A 24,589-nucleotide genomic window follows, 5' to 3' on the forward strand; every position below is an offset into this window, starting at 1 on the left:
TAATTTTTTAATTTTAAAAAGTATAAGAAAAGTAAAAGTATGAAGAGGTTCAAAAAATGAAAAACAAAAACAAAAACATCTGTCTTTATCTGCAGGCAATATGCTAAACCACATACACAATCCAAAACAGGCACTTAGTAAATAAAAACACTCAATGTGTGTGTGTGTGTGTGTGTGTGTGTGTGTGCTTCTATATACCAGCAAGAACCAATCAAAAAAGTAATTAAGTATGTTTTATATAAAATTGCCTCAAAAATTAAACTACTTGGGGATATAACAAAAAAAATGAGTGGAAAATCTATATGTAAAAGGTTTTAAAAATTTACAAAAGCATGAAAAAGAGGACCTATCAAAATGATGGCGACAGACAATATTGATGATGCTATTAATCTGTGAATTTAATTAATCAAAATTTAAAGCAACACCAATCAATATCTCAATAGAGTTTTTCAAAGAATGTACAAGTTAACCTTAAAATCATTTGGAAGAATAAAGAAACCAAAATGTAAGAAAGTTTGGACAAGGAGTTAGAAGGAAATGTATAAATTATAACCATGGTTATAAACAGATAGACCAATGGATCAGAATAGAGAGCCCAGACATACACACATATATAAATGAGAACTTTATATCTGAAAGAGTAGCATTAGAAAGTGCTGACTTTTTCAACTCATGATGGAAAAAAGCCTTCTTATAAGGAGTAAAATTTAAAACTTATGAAAGAAAAAACTAATACAATACTTTTATCAGCTTGGCTTAGGGAAAGATGTCCTACATAAGATACAAAAAATACTAATCACAAATTTAAAATGACATTTTCAATAACATACATTTCAAGCTTCAAAACAAAAGACCCATAAGCAAAATTAGAAGTCAAGCAAAAGTGGTGAGTCAAGATTATTTAAATAAATATAACTGACAAAAGTATTGCACCCAGAATTCTAACTAATCAACAAAAAGAAGACAAGCAACAAGAAAAATCATCAGAGGCTATGAACAGCCACTTGACAGAAATAGGAAACCAAGATGGTCAATAAACTTGTGAAATGATAGTTCCTGGTAGTGAGGGAAACAGAAATAAAATAACAAAAGATAATTTCCTACCCCTCAGATTTATGAAACTTTATAAAAAGCCTAGAAATCCCAGGTGTTGGAAAGTGTGTGAAGAAATGTTATCTCTCTCATCCTGGTGGAAGTATAAACTGGTCCAGACATTTTGAAGAGCAATTTGGCTTTATCTTTTGTGCATATCCAAGAGAAATAAATTAATGCTGACATACATAACAATGATAAACATAAAGAATGTTCCATGTAGTACTAATAGCAATAGCAAATATAATGAAATAATTTGTTTTCATCGATAGGGGGATGGACAAATCATGGGGAAATCACATAATGAACGATTCAAATTGTTCTCCACTAAATAGCCCTACTAGTATTGACAAATATGGTCACATTCCAAAATCAGAACACTGGGAGATGTTTTGAAAACCCATAAATTAATACAACATATTTAATGTAATAAAAATATGACAATCAGAACTAGAGGGTTACCCATCCACTTCAGAATAGTGGTACCATTTGGGAGAGGGAGGGTAAGCTCAGGTATCCATCTGTATCCCCAATATAGTGCCTTATAAAGTTTGCATTTATCAGCCAGTTTACCACGAAGGCGCGTTAGTAAAGACTGTAGTGACTCAAATAAGTAAATAATTCCTTTCTGCTTTACTGATGATGGTGACTTGATACACTTTTAAAAAGATCTCAGCTCTTTTCTCTTACAAGTTTCTTTGGGAAAATTCAGTGAAGCAGAACCCGTCCATAACCACTAACGTTGGCAAAGTGCCTTGATGAAAATTATTACCATATTGTGATGATGTGTTAATCTAATTGCAAGAAAATGTCATTCTCTTAAAGGAAATATTTGGTTTCCCCAGCCTGTAAATTTGTATTAGCTATTCTAACTCACTGGTTCAAACCAAACTCCAGTACCTGGTTCATAATAATTAACTGCAGATAAATCAGTTTGAATCACAGTCATTTGGCTATTCTCTGTAAGAGACACTGTTAATATTAAAATACTCAGTGGTACCTGCTTAGCATGTTTGCCTTCATATGCTATTTCCAGTTTCTTTGTAAGTTTGCCAAGTGTTTTCAAATGAGTCCCCTGGGAAAATGACCTATCAGTAATTTTTTCCTGCATTTTCTCAGGCTGATAGGAGAGCAGTTCTTTGATCGTGCTGAGGGTTGCACTTCTTAGTTTCCTAAGTACAGAGAAACCTTATGTTTGTGCAGCTAGGCAGAGCATGGTGCCAGCACTGGATATTTTTGTGTCTTACATAAAGCTTAAAAGCTGAAATCACGATCTGCAGGTTAGAGGAATAGAGAATGTCTCAATGTTTTAACTAAAATTATGCTAGGCTCTTTATTCTTCATCCCTTAGAATTTTATCCTTTCATACTTTGCTCTTTTCCATTACTTTTCTCAACTAAACTTTCTTCCCTTCCCACACAATCCCTCCTCCCACCCAACGACTTTCACAAAAGTACACAGAAAATCATTATGGGTCCTTTGCAGACAGGGGAATATTTTGTTTCCATTATCTGAGGTAAAAATCTAATAGTAATAAAGTCATCATTTTCAGTGAGCTAAGATAAAAGTCATCCTTTTTTCTTTGTTTCTTAGCGTGGTGGGAGAACAAATGTTATATAGAAGTGTCACGCCCTTACAATGATGGAAAACATTAGAGGAATGGATTTCACATCAGGAAATCTAGAGAGGAAAAATCCCTTCCTTTGGGATGGTGTTAAGTTTCTTTTTCCAGAGAGGGCAAAAGATCCACTAATTAATATGAAAGCAAAGCCAGGATGCCTGTGACAGCAATGAAGTTCATCCATTTATTTTCTCCTAGGCAGAGAAAGAAATCGGACAAATTAATTGTAATTGGGGGGGGGGGTTCAGATTTAATATTCTGAATGAATTTCCCTATAATTTGAGTATCTTTATATTTAGAAATAAAGCAATTTCAATTAAAAATTGTATAATTTTTTGACTCTGATCCCTCATAACATCCTTGAGAATTGGTTTCCCCACCTGTGAAATGTGGCTGGTTTTTCCTGCCTTAGAGAATCATTCCAAAGATCAGCTGTTGGGAGAAACAGAGCTGATGTAGGAGAGGAAAATTCAAACATTTACAGGCATTTAGGAGGTCATTGAAGTGTGATTATTAAGATGAGAGGAGGGTGGGCTCAGTTAGATTTGGGATGAGCAAGTATACTCGCAAAGGTGTTTCATTTCATTTCTTAAAAAATTGTTAAGACTTTGCCAAAGGAAAAAAAAATACCTAAGTCTCTGACATTTCCCAAATGATACTCCACAGCCCCTGCAGTAATAAAAGAATGGGCTCTGGTTTCAGACAGCCTAAAGAGTTTGAAATTACCTCAAAATACAGGATTCTACCTGGTTCTTAAGTAACTCGGGGAAGTTACTTACTATCTCCTTTTCCACAGCTTTATTGATATATAATTGACACAGAACATTGTATAAGTTTGAGGTGTGCCAATGTGCTGATTTGATACATTTATAAATTGCAAAATGATTACCACCATGGCATTAGCTATCACCTCTATCCCATCGCATAGATACCACTTATTTTTTTGTGGTGAGAACATTAAAGATCTACTCTTAGCAACATTCAAGTAGATGATACAACATCATTAGCTATAATCCACCGTGATGTGCATTAGATCCCCTAATTTGTTGATTTTTATAAATGGATTGTACCCTCTGACCAATATCTCCAATTTCCCCCACCTCCCTGGCCCTGGTAACTACCACTCCATTCTGTTTCTCTGAGTTTGTCTTTTTTGGATTCCACATATGAGTGATATCACACAGTATTTGGCTTTGGATGTCTGACTTGGGAAGTTACCTAATATCTTTCAGTCTTAATCTCCCCCAAATTATAACATTGTAACATAATGTTTCTACACCGAAGCGCCTGGGTGGCTCAGTTGGTTAGGTGACTGCCTTCAGCTCGGGTCATGGTCCTGGAGTCCCTGGATCAAGTCCCGCATCAGGCTCCCTGTTCGGCGGGGAGTCTGCTTCTCCCTCTGACCCTCCCCCCTCTCATGTGCTCTCTCTCCGTCTCTCATTCTCGCTCTCTCAAATAAATAAATAAATAAAATCTTTAAATAAATAAATAAATAAAATTTAAAAAATATATCCCCCTAGAGTGCTTGTGAGACTACCACAGTACGCCATGTATGCACATCTTAGCTCCTCAATAAATATTATTTCTTGTTCTCGCCTCATGAAGAGTGCTTTGTACATAATAATGTTCCACACAGATGTAAGGGGTGTTTGGTTTGTTTTGCTATCATTCACTGTATGACATTTAAATAACAAATTACAAATATCAAATTTTTGAAGTTCACTTAAATCAATCACTTCTAGTGTAGAGATGGAGAGACTTTTTTTCACCGCTATAATTATCTTACATGCAGATAAATATTTATTTAATTATTATATTCTTGTGGGAAACATTCTTGTGAATACTACCAACAAAAAGGTATTCTATTATGGCACAAGTAATTTCAAAACTATATAACAGAAATATTCATATGGACTCGTGTTATTTTCTATAAAAATATAAATAACTCCTGAACTTCTCTTCCAGCACTTTCCTTTGCCCCAAATCTCCAGTCAGGCCTCATGAAGTTCATCTCCAGTCTCTTCAACTACAACTTCATCGAGGAAACCCTGAAACCTGACAAAATGTCAGAAAACAGTCTCCAGGTCTAAGCTGCTTGAATCAAGAGTGGATTGACCCAACGGTAGGAAACGCCTTTGAAAGGAAAATTCTCCACCACTTCTGCGGGAAATTGGACAGGCAGAAACCTATGGGTGACCTGTCATGGAGCCTGAAGAGTTTGATTCCGAGGACAAGGAGATGTTAAGCTGGGATATTAATGATATGAAACTGCCACAGAATGTGAAAAAGACCAACTGGTTCCAGGAATCGCCAGATTCCTATGAGAAGCACATCTACAGCTCAAAGGACAGGAATGCGCAGCGGCACCTGAGCAGCTGGGCCATGCGCAACACCAACAACCACAACTCACGCATCCTCAAGAAGTCCTGTCTGGGCGTGGTGGTGTGCAGCCGAGACTGCTCCGCCGAGGAGGGGCGGAAGATCTACCTGCGACCTGCCATCTGTGACAAAGCCCAGCAGAAGCAGCAGAGGAAACGCTGTCCCAACTGTGACGGGCCTCTGAAGCTAATTCCTTGCCGAGGCCATGGGGGCTTCCCAATCACCAACTTCGGGAAGCACGACAGACGCTTCATATTCTTACAGTCAAAGGGAGAGCACGATCATCCAAAACCAGAAACCAAACTGGAAGCCGAGGCAAGAAGAACAATGAAGAAAGTACACACGGCGTCTGCCTCTGTCCCCTTAAAGCTGAAGGAGAGCCCAGAGGCAAAGATAAAGCACACTCTACCAAGATGAAATAACCAGGAAGTTTCTGAAAACATTGGACACCTGCAGTGTTGGGGATTGGAGAGGCCAAACTGTTATGTGAAATTTATGGCTTTATGGGCATCATACCATAGGTTTGTGGGTTTGTCTGCTTAATAGTGATGCTAATTCCGGTATTTTACTACTGCTCAGTGCTCCGCATTTCATGAGGACAGAGATGGAGCCAGTTCATCCCTAGAGGTTCTAAAAGTGTCTTATGTAGAAAAAAAATGTCATTTGGGTCTGTTAATAGGGACATGTGAGCCCCTGAAACCAAATGGTTGGTTCCTCAACCCTTCTCACAGCCCTGGGACAAAATGAAGGGCATTTCCTCCCACTCACTCTACTTTGTCATAGTCTCTCTACCCCCACCCTCTTGTTACATAAACAAGCAGATCACTTAATCCTCAGCCAGCTTCTTTCCCTGTGAATAACTGGAAGGTAATATGCTTCCTTTATTTATAGAAATAAATTTACTACTTCATAAATATATATATATAAATAACTCACAACTCATATGTTAGTCATTTCTGCATTTTACATTAGTTTTATGGGTTTTAATATTTAAATAACACATTGTTTAACTTTGCCTCTTTGGAACTTGAAAATGGAATCACCTTGTATATATTTTCTATCTACTTGTTCCACTCAACACTATGTTGATAGAGTTCCATGTGGATGTGTGTAGCTGTAATTTCTTCATTTTCCTTGTAATACAGCATTGCAATGTATGCATATACCATGATTTACTTATCCAATCTGTATTAGAAGAACATTTGCCTTGTTTCCAGTTAGGGCTATTGTATCATAGTTGCTCTGAAAATTTCTGTGTAAGTTTCCAGGTAAATGTGAATAAGAATTCCTCTAAAGTAGGGTTCAAGAGTGGAATTCTAGGGTCATAAGGAATGCATATCTTCAAATTTGCTGGAAAATGTCAAACTATTTTCCAAATTGGCACTGCAGCAGATGAGAATTCTCCATCTTCCACATCCTCAACAACATCTGATATGGTCAACCATTTTCTTATCCAGATCCATTCCATATCCATATCCAGATCCATGTAGTTAGAGGAATCTTTTCAGAACTTTAATTGGATCCCACCCTTGCTTTCAACTCTTCAGTGGATCCCCTTACTGTCAGAATAACATCACAAATCTTTGGTCTAAACTACAGGGCCATGCTTTATCTGATGTCAGTTATTAGACATTTAAATTTTTCCAGCTCTATGGGTATATAGTTGTATGCTATAATGGTTTTGATTTGCATTCCCTGATTACTAACTAACATGAATACCATTTCCTTAGTTTATTAGTTATTAGTACTTTCCCTTTTACAAAGTACCGATTATATCTTTTGATTGGTTTTCTGTTGGGCTGTTTATCTGATTCTTATCCCTTTATATGAGTTCTTCTTTATATTTCAATAATTCATGGTTATATATTATATATGGTTTTATATGATTATATATGGTTGCAATAATCTCTTTGTGACTCTTATTTTCAGTTTCTTTATGGTTTCTTTGGTGAAGAGAAGTTTTTAATTTTAATGTAGTTAAATTTATTAGTCTTTCCTTTATTGTCTGGATTTTGTTTCAGAAATCATGAGGATATAAAAATATTCTTTTAGGGCTCCTGGGTGGCTCAGTTGGTTAAGTGACTGCCTTCGGCTCAGGTCATGATCCTGGAGTCCCAGGATCGAGTCCCGCATCAGGCTCCCTGCTCAGCGGGGAGTCTGCTTCTCCCTCAGACCCTCCCCCTTTCATGTGCTCTCTCTCTCTCTCATTCTCTCTCTCAAATAAATAAACAAAATCTTTAAAAAAATACTCTTTTATAATAACTGCTAAAATTTTTATAATTTTACTTTTCACATTTATAATTGAAAGTAACCTGGAATGGATTTTTTTGTGAGGTAGTGATCTAGTTTCATTTTTTCTTATATGTATAATCAATTGTCCCAGTTCCACTTATTGAAAAGTCCAGGTTTTCTCCACTGATCTATAGTACCTGCTCAGTGAAACTCCAAATGTCTCTTTTGCATCTGACTTTTATTGGGTTCAATTTTCCATTCATTTGACCATTTTTATATCCCTGGCACCAATATATAGTCCTAATTACTAGGGCTTTCTTAAATCTTCATGTGTGGTAAGGTCAGTTACCCAGTTTGGTTTTCAAGAGTGTCTTGATGTCTTCAGCCCTTTGTAGTTCCATAAATGTTTCATTTATTTTGCCAAATTCCATTGAAAGGATAAAAATTATAAATGTATTGGCTCTATAGATCAATTAGGGAAAAACTGAAACAATATTGAGTCTTCCATCCCATGCATATGATACATTTATCCATTTTTTAAAAATGTATTTCAATAGAGTTCTGGAAGTCTTTCCGTACAGAATTTGGAAATGTTCTGTTAGATTTATTTCCAGGTACTTTATGTTTTGATGATAATATAAATGGTATGTTTAAAAAATATATTCATTTTCACTCTGTTGCTACCATATTAGAAAAACAACAGATTACTGTACATTGATTTTCTATCTACACACTTGAAGATTTATTTCTAACAATTTATTCTTTGGGGATTTTTATTCTTTTGGACATACTATGTGTTGTCTGCAATTAATGATTGTTTCTTCTTTTTTTTAATTCTTGCATCTCTTATTTATTTTCTTTGCCTTACAGAACTGGCTCAGACCTCCAGTACAATATTAAATATAAATAGTGATAAAAACCATCTTTGTCTTTTTTGGGTTCTAAAGAGAAGAGTTTGGGTTACTTACTATTAGATATCATGTTTGTATATGAATAGATGTTGAACTGTGTATGAAAGGCTTTGAAGGGCTAATATTAAGATGATATTTTTTACGTTCAAACTGTTCATTTTATTTCCTAATTTTATTTTTTGTGAATCTCTGTTATTTATTTTTCTTATTGAGATATAATTGACATTGTGTAAGTTTAAGGTATAGAATGCATTGATCTGATACATTTATATATTGCAATATGATTCCCTCCTTAGGTTTGCTAACCCCTCTCTCACATTACATAATTATTCTTTCTTTTTTTTTTTGTGGTGAGAACATGGAAGGTCTAATCTTTTAGCAACTTTAAAGTATATAATACAGTATTGTTGACTATAACCACTAAACTATGTATTAGGTCCCCAGAAGTTATTCATCTTCTAGTTGCAAGTTTGTATCCTTTGACCAGCTATGTTATTTTAAAATGCATGAAAATATATTCATTTGTTCATTGAATAAATATTTGTTGATGTCTAACATGTGCCAATCACTATTTCCATGCTAGAAACACTGGCTAAAAAATAAAAACCTTGTTCTTAGGAAGTTTACATTCTAGTAGGAAAGACAGACAGATGACATTAGAAATAAATAATATTATGTTAAGTGCCTTGAAAAAAAAAGTCAAGCTAAGTAAGGAGAAAGAGAGTAACAGGAATCTGCTTCAGAGAGTGTGGTGAAGGAAAGCCTCTTTGAGGAGGTGACATTTGAATGAATGAGGGAGTGATCCCTGGGAAGTTCCAGGGAAGGGCATTCCAGGTGAAGAGACTATCAGATGTAAAGATTTGAAAAAGCCAGTTGGAGAAATGAATGCATTTGCACCAGAGTCCAAGGGTTGGGAGTATAGTAGAGATTGGGACAAAGGCAGTAGGCACAGATTACATAAAGCTTTAAAAGTCATCATTTCCTAATTTTTGAATAAATTTTGTATTCTTGGGGAAAATACAATTTGGCCATAATGTATTATTACCTTTGTTCTACACTGCTAGATCTAGTTTGTTAATATTTCATTTCTGCATTTTACAATTATGTTCATTAGGGAATTGGACATGAACTTTTTTATTCATGCTCTCCTTGTTTGTTTTGGCATTAGTGTTTGGTATGCTAGCTTTAAAAACTGGATGGGGAAGAAAAGGATATTTCTGTCTTTCTCTATATTCTCAAATATTGAAATTCTTTCTTTCTTTAGCACGTAACACAATGGTATGGCAGTCACACGACACTTGTGGCATCCACAGATCTCGTTTCCTTTTCTGCATGGCACACAGCAAGACTACATTTCCCTGCTTCCTCGCAGTTACGTGGCACCATGGGACTAAGTTCTGGCTGATGGACTGGGGTTTACATTATATGAGTAAATGAGATTGTATATAAAAGTATTTTCTTTAATGAGTATTCACATCTGAGACATCATTTTTTAAGAAAACTTTCCTCATTTTTTAGTGATGGATAATAATATAAACAATAAATGGTAGTTATGTGGGTTAAAATTTGTGTGTAAAGGACCTAGAACAATAGAAGCCAACTTTATGTTTAATAAATATAAATTGTGACTATCATATAACACAATAATGGTATTTTGATAACAATACTATTATACTTTTCAGAGATTTAACTCTGAATTTACACTCCATATTAAAAAAGAAATAAATCTGTAACTTCAGTTTCCAAAAGAAATGAAATTGAAATAAAGTAAGAGAAATTATAAAAAATAAAGTCTTTGGGATTAAAAGTTACTCTAGACAACCATCACCCAAATATTCCAAATATTTTGAATTGGGTAAAATGGACAAAAATGTGCTTGTGGGAGCACTCTTAGAACTTAAGAGCATTTTGTTCCATTCTTCTTCAGGCTCAAAAGTAAGGTGGTCAGCCTTTGCACCCTTCTGTGCAAAGTTCCCTGCTGTCCTGCTAAGATACCAAGGATCTGGGAAACTTCCAGATCTTTCACAGCCTGGAGGGTTTCCCAGATCTAGGAGTGGTCACCTCCTCTGTTCCATTCAGAGCAATACGAGGTTGGTTTAGGCAGGAGCAATAACATTCTCCCTATACGTTCTGTTCTCCTGACATATAAAACCAGCCTAATTTGAGAACCTCAAAGATAGCCTTTAAAGAAAAAAAAATGAGGTACAGCTGAGGTAAATATGGTGACTATGTTTAGATGAATCCCAGATACTGCAAGAACAATTTTTTTTCATTCGTTTTCATAAGCCACTGCCCAGCTGGTTTTGTCTTTGGATAAAATAGAATCTGTGTTAGGCTACATGGTATATAAGCAGGTAGGATATGGGTCTGGCTTCCATGATTTGGTCAGCTAGATTGGTTTAATGAGAGTGATGATTATTGACATGATAGGAACATGGTAAATGGTCAGAGAGGCAATGTGGACATTGGTAAAGAACACTAGGCTTGGAATCTGTGAAAATAAAATAAATAGATCCCATTCTTACTACATTTCATTGTAAACTTCTGTATATTTGTAATATTTCTTTACTCCTAAAATTGGGTCATTAGTAGGCCTCAGTACCTTACTGGTTTACAACAAGGAGCAATAGGATAAAGAAAAGCTCTGTAACCTAGAAAGGCCCAGACACATTAGGGGACAAAAAAGGATCATGTGATAGCTGAAACCACCTGGACAAAGATCCAGTCTAGCAGAAAACTGGCTTTGTGAAACAATTAGCTTATGAGGTTTCTATAAATATAAAAATACGCATAACATATTATACACAGTACCAGGGTGACACAAGTAAATAGGATTGGTTATTTTGTGGCAGTCAGCTATATAGTGTTCCAATATACTCTAAGTTCTGGAGCTAAAATCAATGTTCTTTTCAATGTGACCTGTTCCAAACAGGCTCTGATGTGATCACTCAGTGAAATGCTGATATTGATGTGCCTTGGTAATTTACTTACTGCTAAAAATAAAAATGCCTATTTTCCTTATCAGTGATGAAAATGAGACAAAAGAGCCACAAGCGCTTTACTGTTAAGATGAGTTTACCCTTCCATTATGAAAAGACCTCTTAGTTTCCACTCATTTTAGAAATGTATGTAAAAAATATAGAAATGTATGTAAACGAGGGGAATCAGTACATGGGTTGAAGACCAGAAAGGATGTCTCAAATCAAAAAAGAACCTAAACATCAGGAAGAACATAAAAATTTCTCATAACACATATATTGTCACTGTAAGAAGACAAAAATATAGAGAAGAAATATAAACATATATAATAATCACACTTTGCCCTCAGAGTTAGCTATTTCTTAATATTTTGAGCTATATCTTTCTAGACAGACAGTTGACAGAGGCCAATACAACTCAGCAGCCTTTCCTTCTGGAGGAAAGAGGAGACCATGGAGCATGTGCCCAAGGTCCTGGCTTTTCAGGACACGGCCCAAGGGACTGGTTTCCATTTCACCATTGGCAGAGTGCTGATGGGATTCTAAATGCCCTGGGCCACTAAGAACAAAAAAGAACTGAGTGGTATACTGCTCCAGAGGACCCATGGTACAGCAGACAGACACCAACAGAATAAGAGATTACAAGATCCTGGAAAAAACAAAACAAAACCAGAAACCAGAAAATCCCTCTAATTAGGAATCTACATGCATAAGTGCAGAGAAGACCTACCCACATAAAAGGTCTGAGAGGTGCAAAAATCAATAGCTGGGCGTAATGTCTTTTTCCTTGTATGAAGCCCATCCCTAAAGACTGGGAGAGGTGGCTGGTTTTTTTTCACAGGTGTGGATACCAAACCCAAATTACAAAGGACACACACATACACCAGGGGAAAATAGCCCACTCAAAAGGAATAAGACAATCCCCAGCAGCCAAGCAAAAGAAGTTGAGGTATATGAACCACGTAAAAAGAATTAAAAATAACTGTCATAAACAGGCTCAGTGAGCTCTGGAAAATGATACATGAACAAAATGAGAATTTCAACAAAGAGAGAGAAAATATATTTTTTAAAGAATCAAACAAATTCTGTGGTTGAAGAATGCAATAAATGAACTGAAATTTCACTAAAGGGGTACAAGAGTAGACATGATCAAGCAGAAAAACAAATCAGCAAATTTGAAGATAAGTCATTTGAAATTATCCAGTAAGAGGAAGAAGAAAAAAAAAGAATGTCAGAGTGAAGAAAGGCTAAGAGATGAATGGAATACCATGATATAGACCAATATATACATTCTGAGAGTCTCAGAGAGAGCAGAGAGAGAGAGAGAGAAAGAGGCAGAAACCTTATGTAAAGAAATAATGGCTAAAAACTTCCCAAATCTAAAGAAGGATATGGACATAAGGATTTGAAAACTCCAACAAGTCTCAAATAGGCTGATCCCAAAGACATCCACACCAAAGCACATTATAATCAAATTGTCAGAATTATAAAAGCAAAATTATAAAAGAATCATAAAAATTATGAGAAAAAAGTGCATACTAGGGAACCCTATAAGATTATCAGTGGATTTCTCAGCAGCAACTTTACAGGTCAAGAGATAGTGGGATGAGGGGTTCTTAGGTGGCTCAGTCAGTTAAGTGACAGCCTTCTGCTCAGGTCCTGATCTCAGGGTCCTGGGATTGGTCAGGCTCCCTGCTCAGTGGGATGTCTGCTTCTCCCTCTGCTCCTCCCTGCTGCTCGTGCTCTCTCTCTTTCTGGAATAAATTAAAATCTTTAAAAAAAGAGAAAGTAGGATGATATATTTGAAGGGCTGAAATTAAAAAAAATAAAAGGCCAACTAACAGTACTAGGTGGAGCAAAACTGTCCTTCAAAAATGAAGGAGAACTGGACTTTCTTAGATAAATAAAATCTAAAGGAGTTTGCCACAACAACTTACAAGAAATGTTAAAGGGAGGGGCTCTTGGGTGGCTCAGTCATTAAGCGTCTGCCTTCGGCTCTGGTCATGATCCCAGGGTCCTGGAATTGAGCCCCACATCAGGCTCTCTGCTCTGCTGGAGGCCTGCTTCTCCCTCTGCCATTCCCCCTGCTTGTGTTCCCTCTCTTGCCTGTGTTTCTCTGTCAAATAAATAAATTTAAAAAAATTAAAAAAAAAGAAATGCTAAAGGGAGTCCAAGTTGAAATGAAAAGACACTAAGCAGCAATATAAAGCATATGAAAGTATAAAGTTTGTACATAATACTAAATATATTTATATATATAGTAATATAACAAATATGTTTAGTATATATTTAGTATATATTTAGTAAATATTACTATATTTAGCAATATAGTAAATATTTTGGTAAATATATACAGTAAAGGAAAATATAAAAATATATTCTGACAAAGTCAGAAAACTATATTATTGTAATGGTAGTGCATAAATCACTTTTTTCTTTCTTTTCATTTAAATTCATTTTAATTAACTTATACTGTATTATTAGTTTCATAGGTAAAATTTAGTGATTCATCAGTTGCATAAAACACCCAGTGCTCATTACTTCCAGTGCCCTCTATAATGCCTATTACCAAGTTACCCCATTCCCCCAACCATCTCCCCTCCAGCAACCCTGTTTATTCTCTATAGTTAAGAGTCTCTTATGGTTTGCCTCCCTCTCTATTTTCATCTTATTTTATTTTTCCTTCCCTTCCCCTATGTTCATCTGTTTTGTTTCTTAAATTCCACATACGAGTGAAATCAAATGGTATTTGTCTTTATCTGACTGACTTATTTCACTTAGCATAATACACTCTAGCTCTATTCATGTCATTGCAAATGGCAATATTTCATCCTTTCTGATTGCTGAGTAATATTCCATTGTATACACACACACACACACACACATACACACACACACACACACACATACACACACACACACACACACATACACACACACACACACACACATACACACACACACATACCACATCTCCTTTATCCATTCATCAGTTGATGGATATTTGGGCTCTTTTCATAATTTGGCTATTGTTGATAATGTTGCTCTAAACATTGTGGTGCATGTGCCCCTTCGAATCACTATGTTTGTATCCTCTGGATAAATACCTAGTAGTGTAATTTCTGAATCATCAAGCAGCTCTATTTTTAACTTTTTGAGGAACCTCCATACTGTTTTTCAGAGTGGCTGTACCAGTTTGCATTCCCACCATCAGTGTAAGAGGGTTCCCCTTTTCTCCGTATCCTCACTAACATCTGTTGTTTCCTGAGTTGTTAATTTTAGCTATTCCGACTGGTGTGAGGTGGTATCTCATTGTGGTTTTGATTTGAATTTCCTTGATGCCGAGTAATGTTGAGCATTTTTTCATGTGTCTGTTGGCCGTTTGTAAGTCTTCCTTGGAGAAATGTCTGTTTTTGCCTTCTGTCCATTTCTTGACCAGATTTTCTGGCTTTTAGGTGTTAAGTTTGGTAAGTTCTTTATAGATTTTGGATACTAGCTCTTTATCTGATAAGACATTTGCAAATATCTTCTCTTTTTCTGTCAGTTCCTAAAAGGGAAGTTTTGTTGACTGTTTCCTTTGCTGTGCAAAAGCTTTTTATCTTGATGAAGTCCCAATAGTTCATTTTTGCTTTTGTTTCTCTTGGCTTTGGAGACATGTCTAGCAAGAAGTTGCTATGGCTGAGGTCAAAGAGGTTGATGCCTGCATTCTCCTCTAGAATTTTGATGGATTCTTGTCTCTCATTTAGGTCTTTCATCTATTTTGAGTTTATTTTTTGTGTCTGGTATAAAAAATGTTCCAAATCAACAAAGAAGTCAAACTTTCACTCTTCACATATGACATGATACACTATGTAGAAAACTCAAAAGACTCCAGCAAAAAATTGCTAGAACTGACACAGGAATTCAGCAAAGTTGCAGGATATAAAATCAATGCACAGAAGTCAGTTGCATTTCTATATACTAACAATAAGGCAGAAGAAAGAGAAATCAAGGAACTGATCCCATTTATAATTGCACCAAAAACCATAAGATACCTAGGAATAAACCTAACCAAAGAGGTAAAAGATCTGTACTCAGAAAACTATAGAACACTTATGAAAGAAATTGATGAAGAAACAAAGAAATGGAAAAACATTCCATACTCATGGATTGGAAGAACAAATGTTGTTAAAATGTCTATGTTATCCAAAGCAATCCACATTCAATGCAATCCCTATCAAAATACCATCAACATTTTTCACAGAGCTGGAACAAACAGTCCTAAAATTTGTATGAAACCAGAAAAAAACCTGAATAGCCAGAGGAATGTTGAAAAAGAAAACCAAAACTGGAGGCATCACAATTACAGACCTCAAGCTGTATTACAGAACTGTACTCATCAAGACAGTATGGTACTGGTACCAAAAGACACATAGAGCAATGGAACAGAAAGAGAACCCAGAAATAGACCCTCAACACTATGGTCATCTAATCTTTGACAAATCAGGAAAGAATATCCAATGGAAGAAAGACAGTCTCTTCAACAAATGGTGTTGGAAAATTGGACAGCCACATACCAAAGAATAAATTACTTTTAATTTGGTTATAAAAATCAAAAGACAAAAATATTTTTAAAAAGTAGGTCATGATCCCATGGTCCTGGGATCGAGCCCCACATCAGGATCCCTGCTCATCGGGAAGCCTGCTTTGTCCTCTCCCACTCCCCCGCTTGTGTTTCCTCTCTCGCTGTGTCTCTCTCTGTCAAATACATAAATAAAAACTCTTTAAAAAAAAAAAGGCTATGTGTGTGGCTGAAGTTAAGTAGTTATCATCTTAAAACAGATGATTATAACTATTAAGGGTTTTATGTAAACCCCATGATTATCACAGAGAAAATACCCATAGAAGGTACACAAAAGAAAATGAGGAAGGAATCAAAGCACCCTTAAAAAAAAGTAATAATAATAAATAAGTGAAACCCAAAGGAAAACAGTGAGAGGAAAAGAGGAATGAAAGAACTAGAAGACAAACAGAACAGTTAACAAAATGGCAATAGTAAGTCCTTCCAAATCAATAATTAAATTTAAATGGATTAACTCCCTAAACAAAAAACCTAGAGTGATTAAATACATATAAAAAGCAAAAAGAAAACAACAACAACAAAAAAACCAGGATCCAACTATAGACTGCCTACAAAACACTCACTTTTGATTTAAGGACATATATAGACTGAAAATGAAAAGACAAAAAAAGATATTGCACTCAATTAATGACCAAAACAGGGTAGAGGTGGCTATCCTTACATCAGACAATACAGACTTTACATCAAAAATTATCAAAAGACAAAGAAAAATATTATAAGATGCTAAAATAGTCAATTCATCAGGAGGATGTTACAATTATAAATATATATGCACCCACCATCTAAGCACCTAAAAATATGAAGCAGACATTGACAGAACTGAAAAGTAGAGAGCAACACAAAATAGTAAGAGATTTCAATACCCCACTTTGAATAACAGATAGAACACCCAGACAGATCAATTAGAAAATAGTACAAATTAAATGGATCTAACAGACATATACAGAACATTCCACCCAGAAGCAACAAAAAACACATTCTTTTCAAGGCACATGGAATATCACCTAGGATAGATTACATGTTATGTCACAGAAAAAGTCATACCACTTATGAGAAGATTGAATTCGTACCAAGTATCTTTCCTGACTAGAATGGAATGAAACTAGAAATCAACAGTTGAAAAAAATATTGGAAAATTCACAAATATGTAAAAATTGAAAACATACTCTTGGGCCCATTGGGTCAAAGGAAATCAGTGGGAAAATTAAAATGTGTCAAAGAAGAAATCAACATGAAAATTAGAAAATATCTTAGGACAAATCAAACAAAACACAACATACCAAAACAAAACTTAATGGATGCAACAAAAAATTACTAAGAGGGAAGTTCATAGCATTACACCCTTATATATTAAAAAAGAAGATATCAGCTAAACAAACTAACTTTAACTTCAATTAACTAGAAAAACAAATTAGGCCCAAAGTTAGCAGAATTAAGACATAATACAAACTAAAGTATAAATAAACAAAATAAGAAGTAGAAAAAATAAATGAAACTAAGAATTGGTGTTTTGAAAAGATCAACAAAATTGACAAACTTTTTCTTAGGCTAACTTTGAAAAAAATTAGATAAATAAATTAAGAAATTAAAGAGAAATTTCAATTGATGTCACAGAAATAAAGAAGATAATAGCAGACTATTATGAAAAATTATACACCAAAAAATTGGATAACCTAGAAAATATAATATTTTAGAAAGATGTAATCTACTAAGACTGAAGCATGAAGAAATAGAAAACCTGAACAGAAGTATTAGTATAATTGGTCAGTAATCAAAAACAATTCAACAAAGAAAAGCTCAGGAACAGAGGGCCTCAAAGATGAATTCTAACATTTAAAGAATTGAGGAAGACACAAAGAAATGGAAAAATGTTCCATGCTCATGGATGGAAGAACAAATATTGTGAAAATGTTTGTGCTACCTAGAGCAATCTACACATTTAATGCAATCCCTATCAAAATACCATCAACTTTTATCACAGAAATGGAACAAACAATCCTAAAATTTGTATGGAATGAGAAAAGACCCCAAATAGCTGGAGGAATGTTGAAAAAGAAAACCAAAGCTGGTGGCATCACAATTCCGGACTTCAAGCTCTATTAAGAGCTGTCATCATCAAGACAGTATGGTACCGGCACAAACACAGACACATAGATCAATGGAACAGAATACACAGCCCAGAAATGGACCCTCAACTCTATGGTCAACTCATCTTTGACAAAGCAGGAAAGAATGTCCAATAGAAAAAAGACAGTCTCTTCAACAAATGGTGTTGGGAAAATTGGACAGCCACGTGCATGAGAATGAAACTGGGCCATTTCCTACACCAAACACAAAAATAGACTCAAAATGGATGAAAGACCTAAATGTGAGACAGGAATCCATCAAAATCCAAAGGAGAACACAGGCAGCAACCTCTTCGACCTCAGCCACAGCAACTTCTTCCTAGAAACATCACCAAAGGCAAGGGAAGCAAGGACAAAAATGAACTATTGGGACCTCATCAAGATAAAATGTTTTTGCACAGCAAAGGAAACAGTCAACAAAACCAAAAGACAACCGACAGAATGGGAGAAGATATTTGCAAATGACATATCAGATAAAGGGCTAGCATCCAAAATCTATAAAGAACTTAGCAAATTCAACCCCAAAGAACAAATGATCCAATCAAAAAACGGGCAGAAGACATGAACAGACATTTTTCCAAAGAAAACATCCAAATGGCCAACAGACACACATGAAAAAGTGCTCAACATCGCTCGGCATCAGGGAAATCCAAATCAAAACCTCAATGAGATACCACTTCACACCCATCAGAATGGCTAAAATTAACGAGTCAGGAAATGACAGATGTTGGCGGGGATGTGGAGAAAGGGGAACCCTCCTACACTGTTGGTGGGAATGCAAACTGGAGCAGTCACTCTAGAAAAAGTATGAAGTTTCCTCAAAAAGTTGAAAATAGAGCTGCCCTACAACCCAGCAATTGCACTACTGGATATTTACCCCAAAGATAGAAATGTATTGATCCAAAGGGGTACGTGCACCCTGATGTTTAGAGCAGCAATGTCCACAATAGCTAAACTGTGGAAAGAGCCAAGATGTCCATCGACAGATGAATGGATAAAGAAGAGGTGGTATATATACAAAACGGAATATTATGCAGCCATCAAAAGGAATGATATCTTGCCATTTGCAACGACGTGGATGGAACTGGAGGGTGTTATGCTGAGTGAAATAAGTCAATCAGAGAAAGATATGTGTCATATGACCTCACTGATATGAGGAATTCTTAATGTCAGGAAACAAACTGAGGGTTGCTGGAGGGGTGGGGGGGTGGGTGGGAGGGGGTGGCTGGGTGATAGACATTGGGGAAGGTATGTGCTATGGTGAGTGCTGTGAATTGTGCAAGACTGTTGAATCACAGATCTGTACCTCTGAAACAAATAATGCAATATATGTTAAGAAAAATAAAAAGAAGAAGACAGCAGGAGGGGAAGAATGAAGGGGAGTAAGTTGGAGGGGGAGACGAACCATGAGAGACAATGGACCGAGAAAAACACAATGGTGGTTCTAGAGGGGAGGGGGGAGGGGGATGTGTGAGCCTGGTGATGGGTATTAAAGAGGGCACATTCTGCGTGGAGCACTGGGTGTTATGCACAAACAATAAATCATGGAACACTACATCAAAAGCTAATGATGAAATGTATGGTGATTAACAAACAATAAAAAATTAAAAAAAATTAAAAAAGGAAATCCTCATATCAGTGAGGTCATATGATACATGTCTTTCTCTGATTGACTTATCTCACTCAGCATAACACCCCCCAGTTTCATCCACGTCGTTGCAAATGGCAAGATCTCATTCCTTTTGATGGCTGCATAATATTCCGTTTTGTATATATACCACCTCTTCTTTATCCATTCATCTGTCGATGGACATCTTGGCTCTTTCCACAGTTTGGCTATTGTGGACATTGCTGCTATAAACATTGGGGTGCACGTACCCCTTCGGATCTCTACATTTCTATCTTTGGGGTAAATACCCAGTAGTGCAATTGCTGGATTGTACGGTAGTTCTATTTTCAACTGTTTGAGGAACCTCTATACTGTTTTCCAGAGTGGTTGCAACAGCTTGCATTCCCACCAACAGTGTAAAAGGGTTCCACTTTCTCCGCATCCCCGCCAACATCTGTCGTTTCCTGACTTGTTAAATTTAGCCATTCTGACTGGTGTGAGGGGTATCTCACTGAGGTTTTGATTTGGATTTCCCTGATGCTGAGCGATGTTGAGCACTTTTTCATGTGTCTGTTGGCCATTTGGATGTCTTCTTTGGAAAAATGTCTGTTCATGTCTTCTGCCCATTTCTTGATTGGATTATTTGTTCTTTGGGTGTTAGTTTGCTAAGTTCTTTATAGATTTTGGATACTAGCCCTTTATCTGATATGTCATTTGCAAATATTTTCTCCCATTCTCTCAGTTGTCTTTTGGTTTTATGGACTGTTTCTTTTGCTGTGCAAAAGCTTTTTATCCTAATGAAATCCCAATAGTTCATTTTTGCCCTTGCTTCCCTTGCCTTTGGCGATGTTTCTAGGAAGAAGTTGCTGTGGCTGAGGTCGAAGAGGTGGCTGCCTGTGTTCTCCTTTAGGATTTTGAGGGACTCCTATCTCATGTTTAGGTCTTTCAACCATTTGGAGTCCATTTTTGTGTGTGGTGTAAGGAAATGGTCCAGTTTCATTCTTCTGCATGTGGCTGTCCAATTTTCCCAACACCATTTGTTGAAGAGACTGTCTTTTTGCCCTTGGACATTCTTTCCTGCTTTGTCAAAGATTAGTTGACCATAGAGTTGAGCGTCCATTTCTGGGCTCTCGATTCGATCCCATTGATCTATATGTCTGTTTTTGTGCCAGTACCATACTGTCTTGATGATGACAGCTTTGTAATAGAGCTGGAAGTCCGGAATTGTGATGCCACCAGCTTTGCTTTTCTTTTTCAATATTCCTCTGGCTATTCGGGGTCTCTTCTGGTTCCATGCAAATTTTAGGATTATTTGTTCCATTAGTTTAAAAAAGTGGATGGTATTTTGATGGGGATTGCATTAAATGTGTAGATTGCTCTAGGTAGCATTGACATCTTCACAATGTTTGTTCTTCCAATCCATGAGCATGGAACTTTTTTCCATTTCTTTGTGTCTGCCTCAATTTCTTTCATGAGTATTTTATAGTTTTCTGAGTACAGATCCTTTGCCTCTTTGGTTAAATTTATTCCTAGGTATCTTATGGTTTTGGTTGCAATTGTAAATGGAATCGACTCCTTGATATTTCTCTCTTCTGTCTTCTTGTTGGTGTATAGGAATGCCACTGATTTCTGTGCATTGATTTTATATCCTGCCCAGGGATAAATCCCACTTGGTCATGGTGAATAATCCTTTTGATGTACTGTTGGATCCTGTTGGCTAGTATTTTGGTGAGAATTTTTGCATCCATGTTCATCAAAGATATTGGTCTGTAATTCTCCTTTTGGATGGGGTCTTTGTCTGATTTTGGGATCAAGGTAATGGTGGCCTCATAAAATGAGTTTGGAAGTTTTCCTTCCATTTCTATTTTTTGGAACAGTTTCAGGAGAATAGGCATTAATTCTTCTTTAAATGTCTGATAGAATTCCCCTGGGAAGCCACATGGCCCTGAGCTTTTGTTTATTGGGAGATTTTTTGATGACTGCTTCAATTTCCTTAGTGGTTATAGGCCTGTTCAGGTTTTCTATTTCTTCCTGGTTCAATTTTGGTAGTTGATACATCTCTAGGAATGCACCCATTTCTTCCAGGTTATCTAATTCGCTGGCATAGAGTTGCTCATAATATGTTCTTATATTGTTTGTATTTCTTTGGTGTTGGTTGTGATCTCTCCTCTTTCATTCATGATTTTGTTGGTTTGGGTCATTTCTCTTTTCTTTCTGATAAGTCTGGCCAGGGGTTTATCAATCTTGTTAATTCTTTCAAAGAACCAGCTCCTAGTTTCTTTGATCTGTTCTACTGTTCTTTTGGTTTCTATTTCATTGATTTCTGCTCTGATCTTTATGATTTCTCTTCTGCTGCTGGGTTTAGGCTTTATTTGCTTTTCTTTCTCCAGCTCCTTTAGGTGTAGGGTTAGGTAGTTTATTTGAGACCTTTCTTGTTTCTTGAGAAAGGTTTGTATTGCTATATACTTTCCTCTCAGGCCTGCCTTTGCTGTATCCCAAAGATTTTGAACAGTTGTGTTTTCATTTTCATTGGTTTCCAGGAAATTTTTTAATTCTTCTTTAATTTCCTGGTTGACCCATTCATTCTTTAGTAGGATGCTCTTTAGCCTACATGTATTTGAGTTCTTTCTGACTTTCCTCTTGTGATTGAGTTCTAGTTTCAAAGCACTGTGGTCTGAAAAGATGCAGGGAATAATCCCAATCTTTTGGTACCAGTTGAGACCTGATTTGTGACCTAGGATGTGATCTATTCTGGAGAATGTTCCATGGGCACTAGAGAACAATGTATATTCCGTTTCTTTGGGATGGAATGTTCTGAATATGTCTGTGAAGTCCATTTGTTCCAGTGTTTCATTTAAAGTCTTTATTTCCTTGTTGATCTTTTGCTTAGATGATCTGTCCATTTCAGTGAGGGGGGTGTTAAAGTCCCCCACTATTACTGTGTTGTTTTCAGTGTTTTCTTTGCTTTTGTTATTATTGCCTTATATAATTGGCTGCTCCCATGTTAGGGGCATAGATATTTATAATTGTTAGATCTTCTTGTTGGATAGACCCTTTAAGTAGAATATAGTGTCCTTCTTCATCTCTTATTACAGTCTTTGTTTTAAAATCTAATTTGTCTGATATAAGGATTGCCACCCCAGCTTTCTTTTGGTGTCCATTAGCATGGTAAATCGTTTTCCACCCCCTCACTTTCAATCTGGGGGTGACTTTGGGTCTAAAATGAGTCCCTTGCAGACAGCATATTGATGGGTCTTGTTTTTTAATCCAATCTGATAGCCTGTGTCTTTTGATTGGGGAATTTACTCCATTTACATTCAGAGTAACTATTGAAAGATATGAATTTAGTGCCATTGTATTGCCTGTAAAGTGACTGTTACTGTATATTGTCTGTGTTCCTTTCTGATCTTTGCTGCTTTTAGGCTGTTTGCTTAGAGGACCCCTTTCAATATTTCTTGGAGGGCTGGTTTCATGTCTGCAAATTCCTTTAGTTTTTGTTTGTCCTGGAAGCTTTTTATCTCTCCTATTTTCAATGACAGCCTAGCTGGATATAGTATTCTTGGCTGCATATTTTTCTCATCTAGTGCTCTGAAGATATCTTGCCAGTCCTTTCTGGCCTGCCAGGTCTCTGTGGATAGGTCTGTTGCCAATCTAATATTTCTACCATTGTAGGTTACATAACTCTTCTCCTGAGCTGCTTTCAGAATTTTCTCTTTTTCTCTGAGACTCATACGTTTTACTATTAGATGTCGGGGTGTTGACCTATTTTTATTGATTTGAGGGGGGTTCTCTGTGCCTCCTGGATTTTGATGCCTGTTTCCTTCCCCACATTAGGGAAGTTCCCTGCTATAATTTGCTCCAATATACCTTCTGCCCCTCTCTTTCTTTCTTCTTCTTCTGGAATCCCAAGTATTCTAATGTTATTTCATCTTATCGTATCGCTTTTCTCTCGAATTCTGCCCTCCTGATCCTGTAGTTGTTTATCTCTTTTTCTCAGCCTCTTTATTTTCCATCATTTGGTCTTCTATATCGCTGACTCCTTCTTCTGCCTCATTTATCCTAGCAGTTAGTGCCCCCATTTTGATTGCACCTCATTAATAGCCTTTTCGATTTTGACTTGGTTAGATTTTAGTTCTTTTATTTCTCCAGAAAGGGTTTCTCTAATAAATTTCATGCTTTTTCAAGCCCAGCTAGTATCTTTTAAGTCATGATTCTGAACTCGAAGTCCGACATCGTACTAATGTCCGTATTGAGTATGTCCCTGGCTGACAGTACTACCTCTTGTTCTTTTTGCTGAGGTGATTTTTTTCATCCTGTCATTTTGTCCAGAGGAGAATAGATGAATTAAAGAACAAAATGCTAACAGGTTAACCATGTCCCCAGGAAATATACTCTATACAAATCAGAAAAGACCTGAAACCAGGGGAAAAGAAAGGGAAAGAAAGAAAAAAGAAAGAGAAAAAAAAAAAGAAAAAGATAAAAACAAAAACAGAACAATACAAAAAAACCAGAATATGATCAAATATTATCAGGCTAGTGTATAGATCAGTGCCACACACTAGATTTTGGGCGTATTTTGGTCTGTTAGAAAAAAGTGCCTCCTAAAATTTTAAAGAAGAAAGACATATATGTACAAAATAAGGGTTGATACAATGAAGGGATGGAAGATGACCATAAAGATGAAAATTATAAAAGATTTTATAAAAGGAATTGATAAGATAAGAAGTTGTTTGAAAAAAGAAAGAAGAATATTTTTAAAAAAAGAGAGAAAAAAGGGAGAGAATGTGATCAGGCAGGGGACTAGAACAAAGCCATACACTAGTGATTTAGGGTATATTTTGATCTGTTAGAAGAAACTATCTCAAAATTTTAAAGAGAGAACAACTTATATATATATATATGCCAAAAATAAGGTAACTACTCTGAAGGGATAAAATATGACTCTAAAAATGAAAAATAATGTTTTTTTTAAAAAGGGATTGATAAGGTGTTGGTTGAAAAAGGGAAAAAGAAAAATTTA

At 36.1% G+C, this 24,589-nt stretch overlaps 1 protein-coding gene across 1 annotated transcript; it reads left to right on the plus strand.

Moving 5' to 3' along the window:
• The first annotated feature begins 4,915 nt into the window (after positions 1–4,915).
• On the plus strand, positions 4,916–5,509 carry LOC112836247 (chorion-specific transcription factor GCMa-like). The gene has a single exon (XM_025887878.1). The coding sequence runs from the start codon at positions 4,916–4,918 to the stop codon at positions 5,507–5,509; it is 594 nt and encodes a 197-aa protein (XP_025743663.1).
• The last annotated feature ends 19,080 nt before the right edge of the window (positions 5,510–24,589 follow it).

Source organism: Callorhinus ursinus, unplaced genomic scaffold (genome assembly GCF_003265705.2).
Source record: "Callorhinus ursinus isolate GAN/ISIS: 27379988/994484 unplaced genomic scaffold, GSC_fseal_2.0 scaffold39, whole genome shotgun sequence".
Lineage (NCBI taxonomy): Eukaryota > Metazoa > Chordata > Mammalia > Carnivora > Otariidae > Callorhinus > Callorhinus ursinus.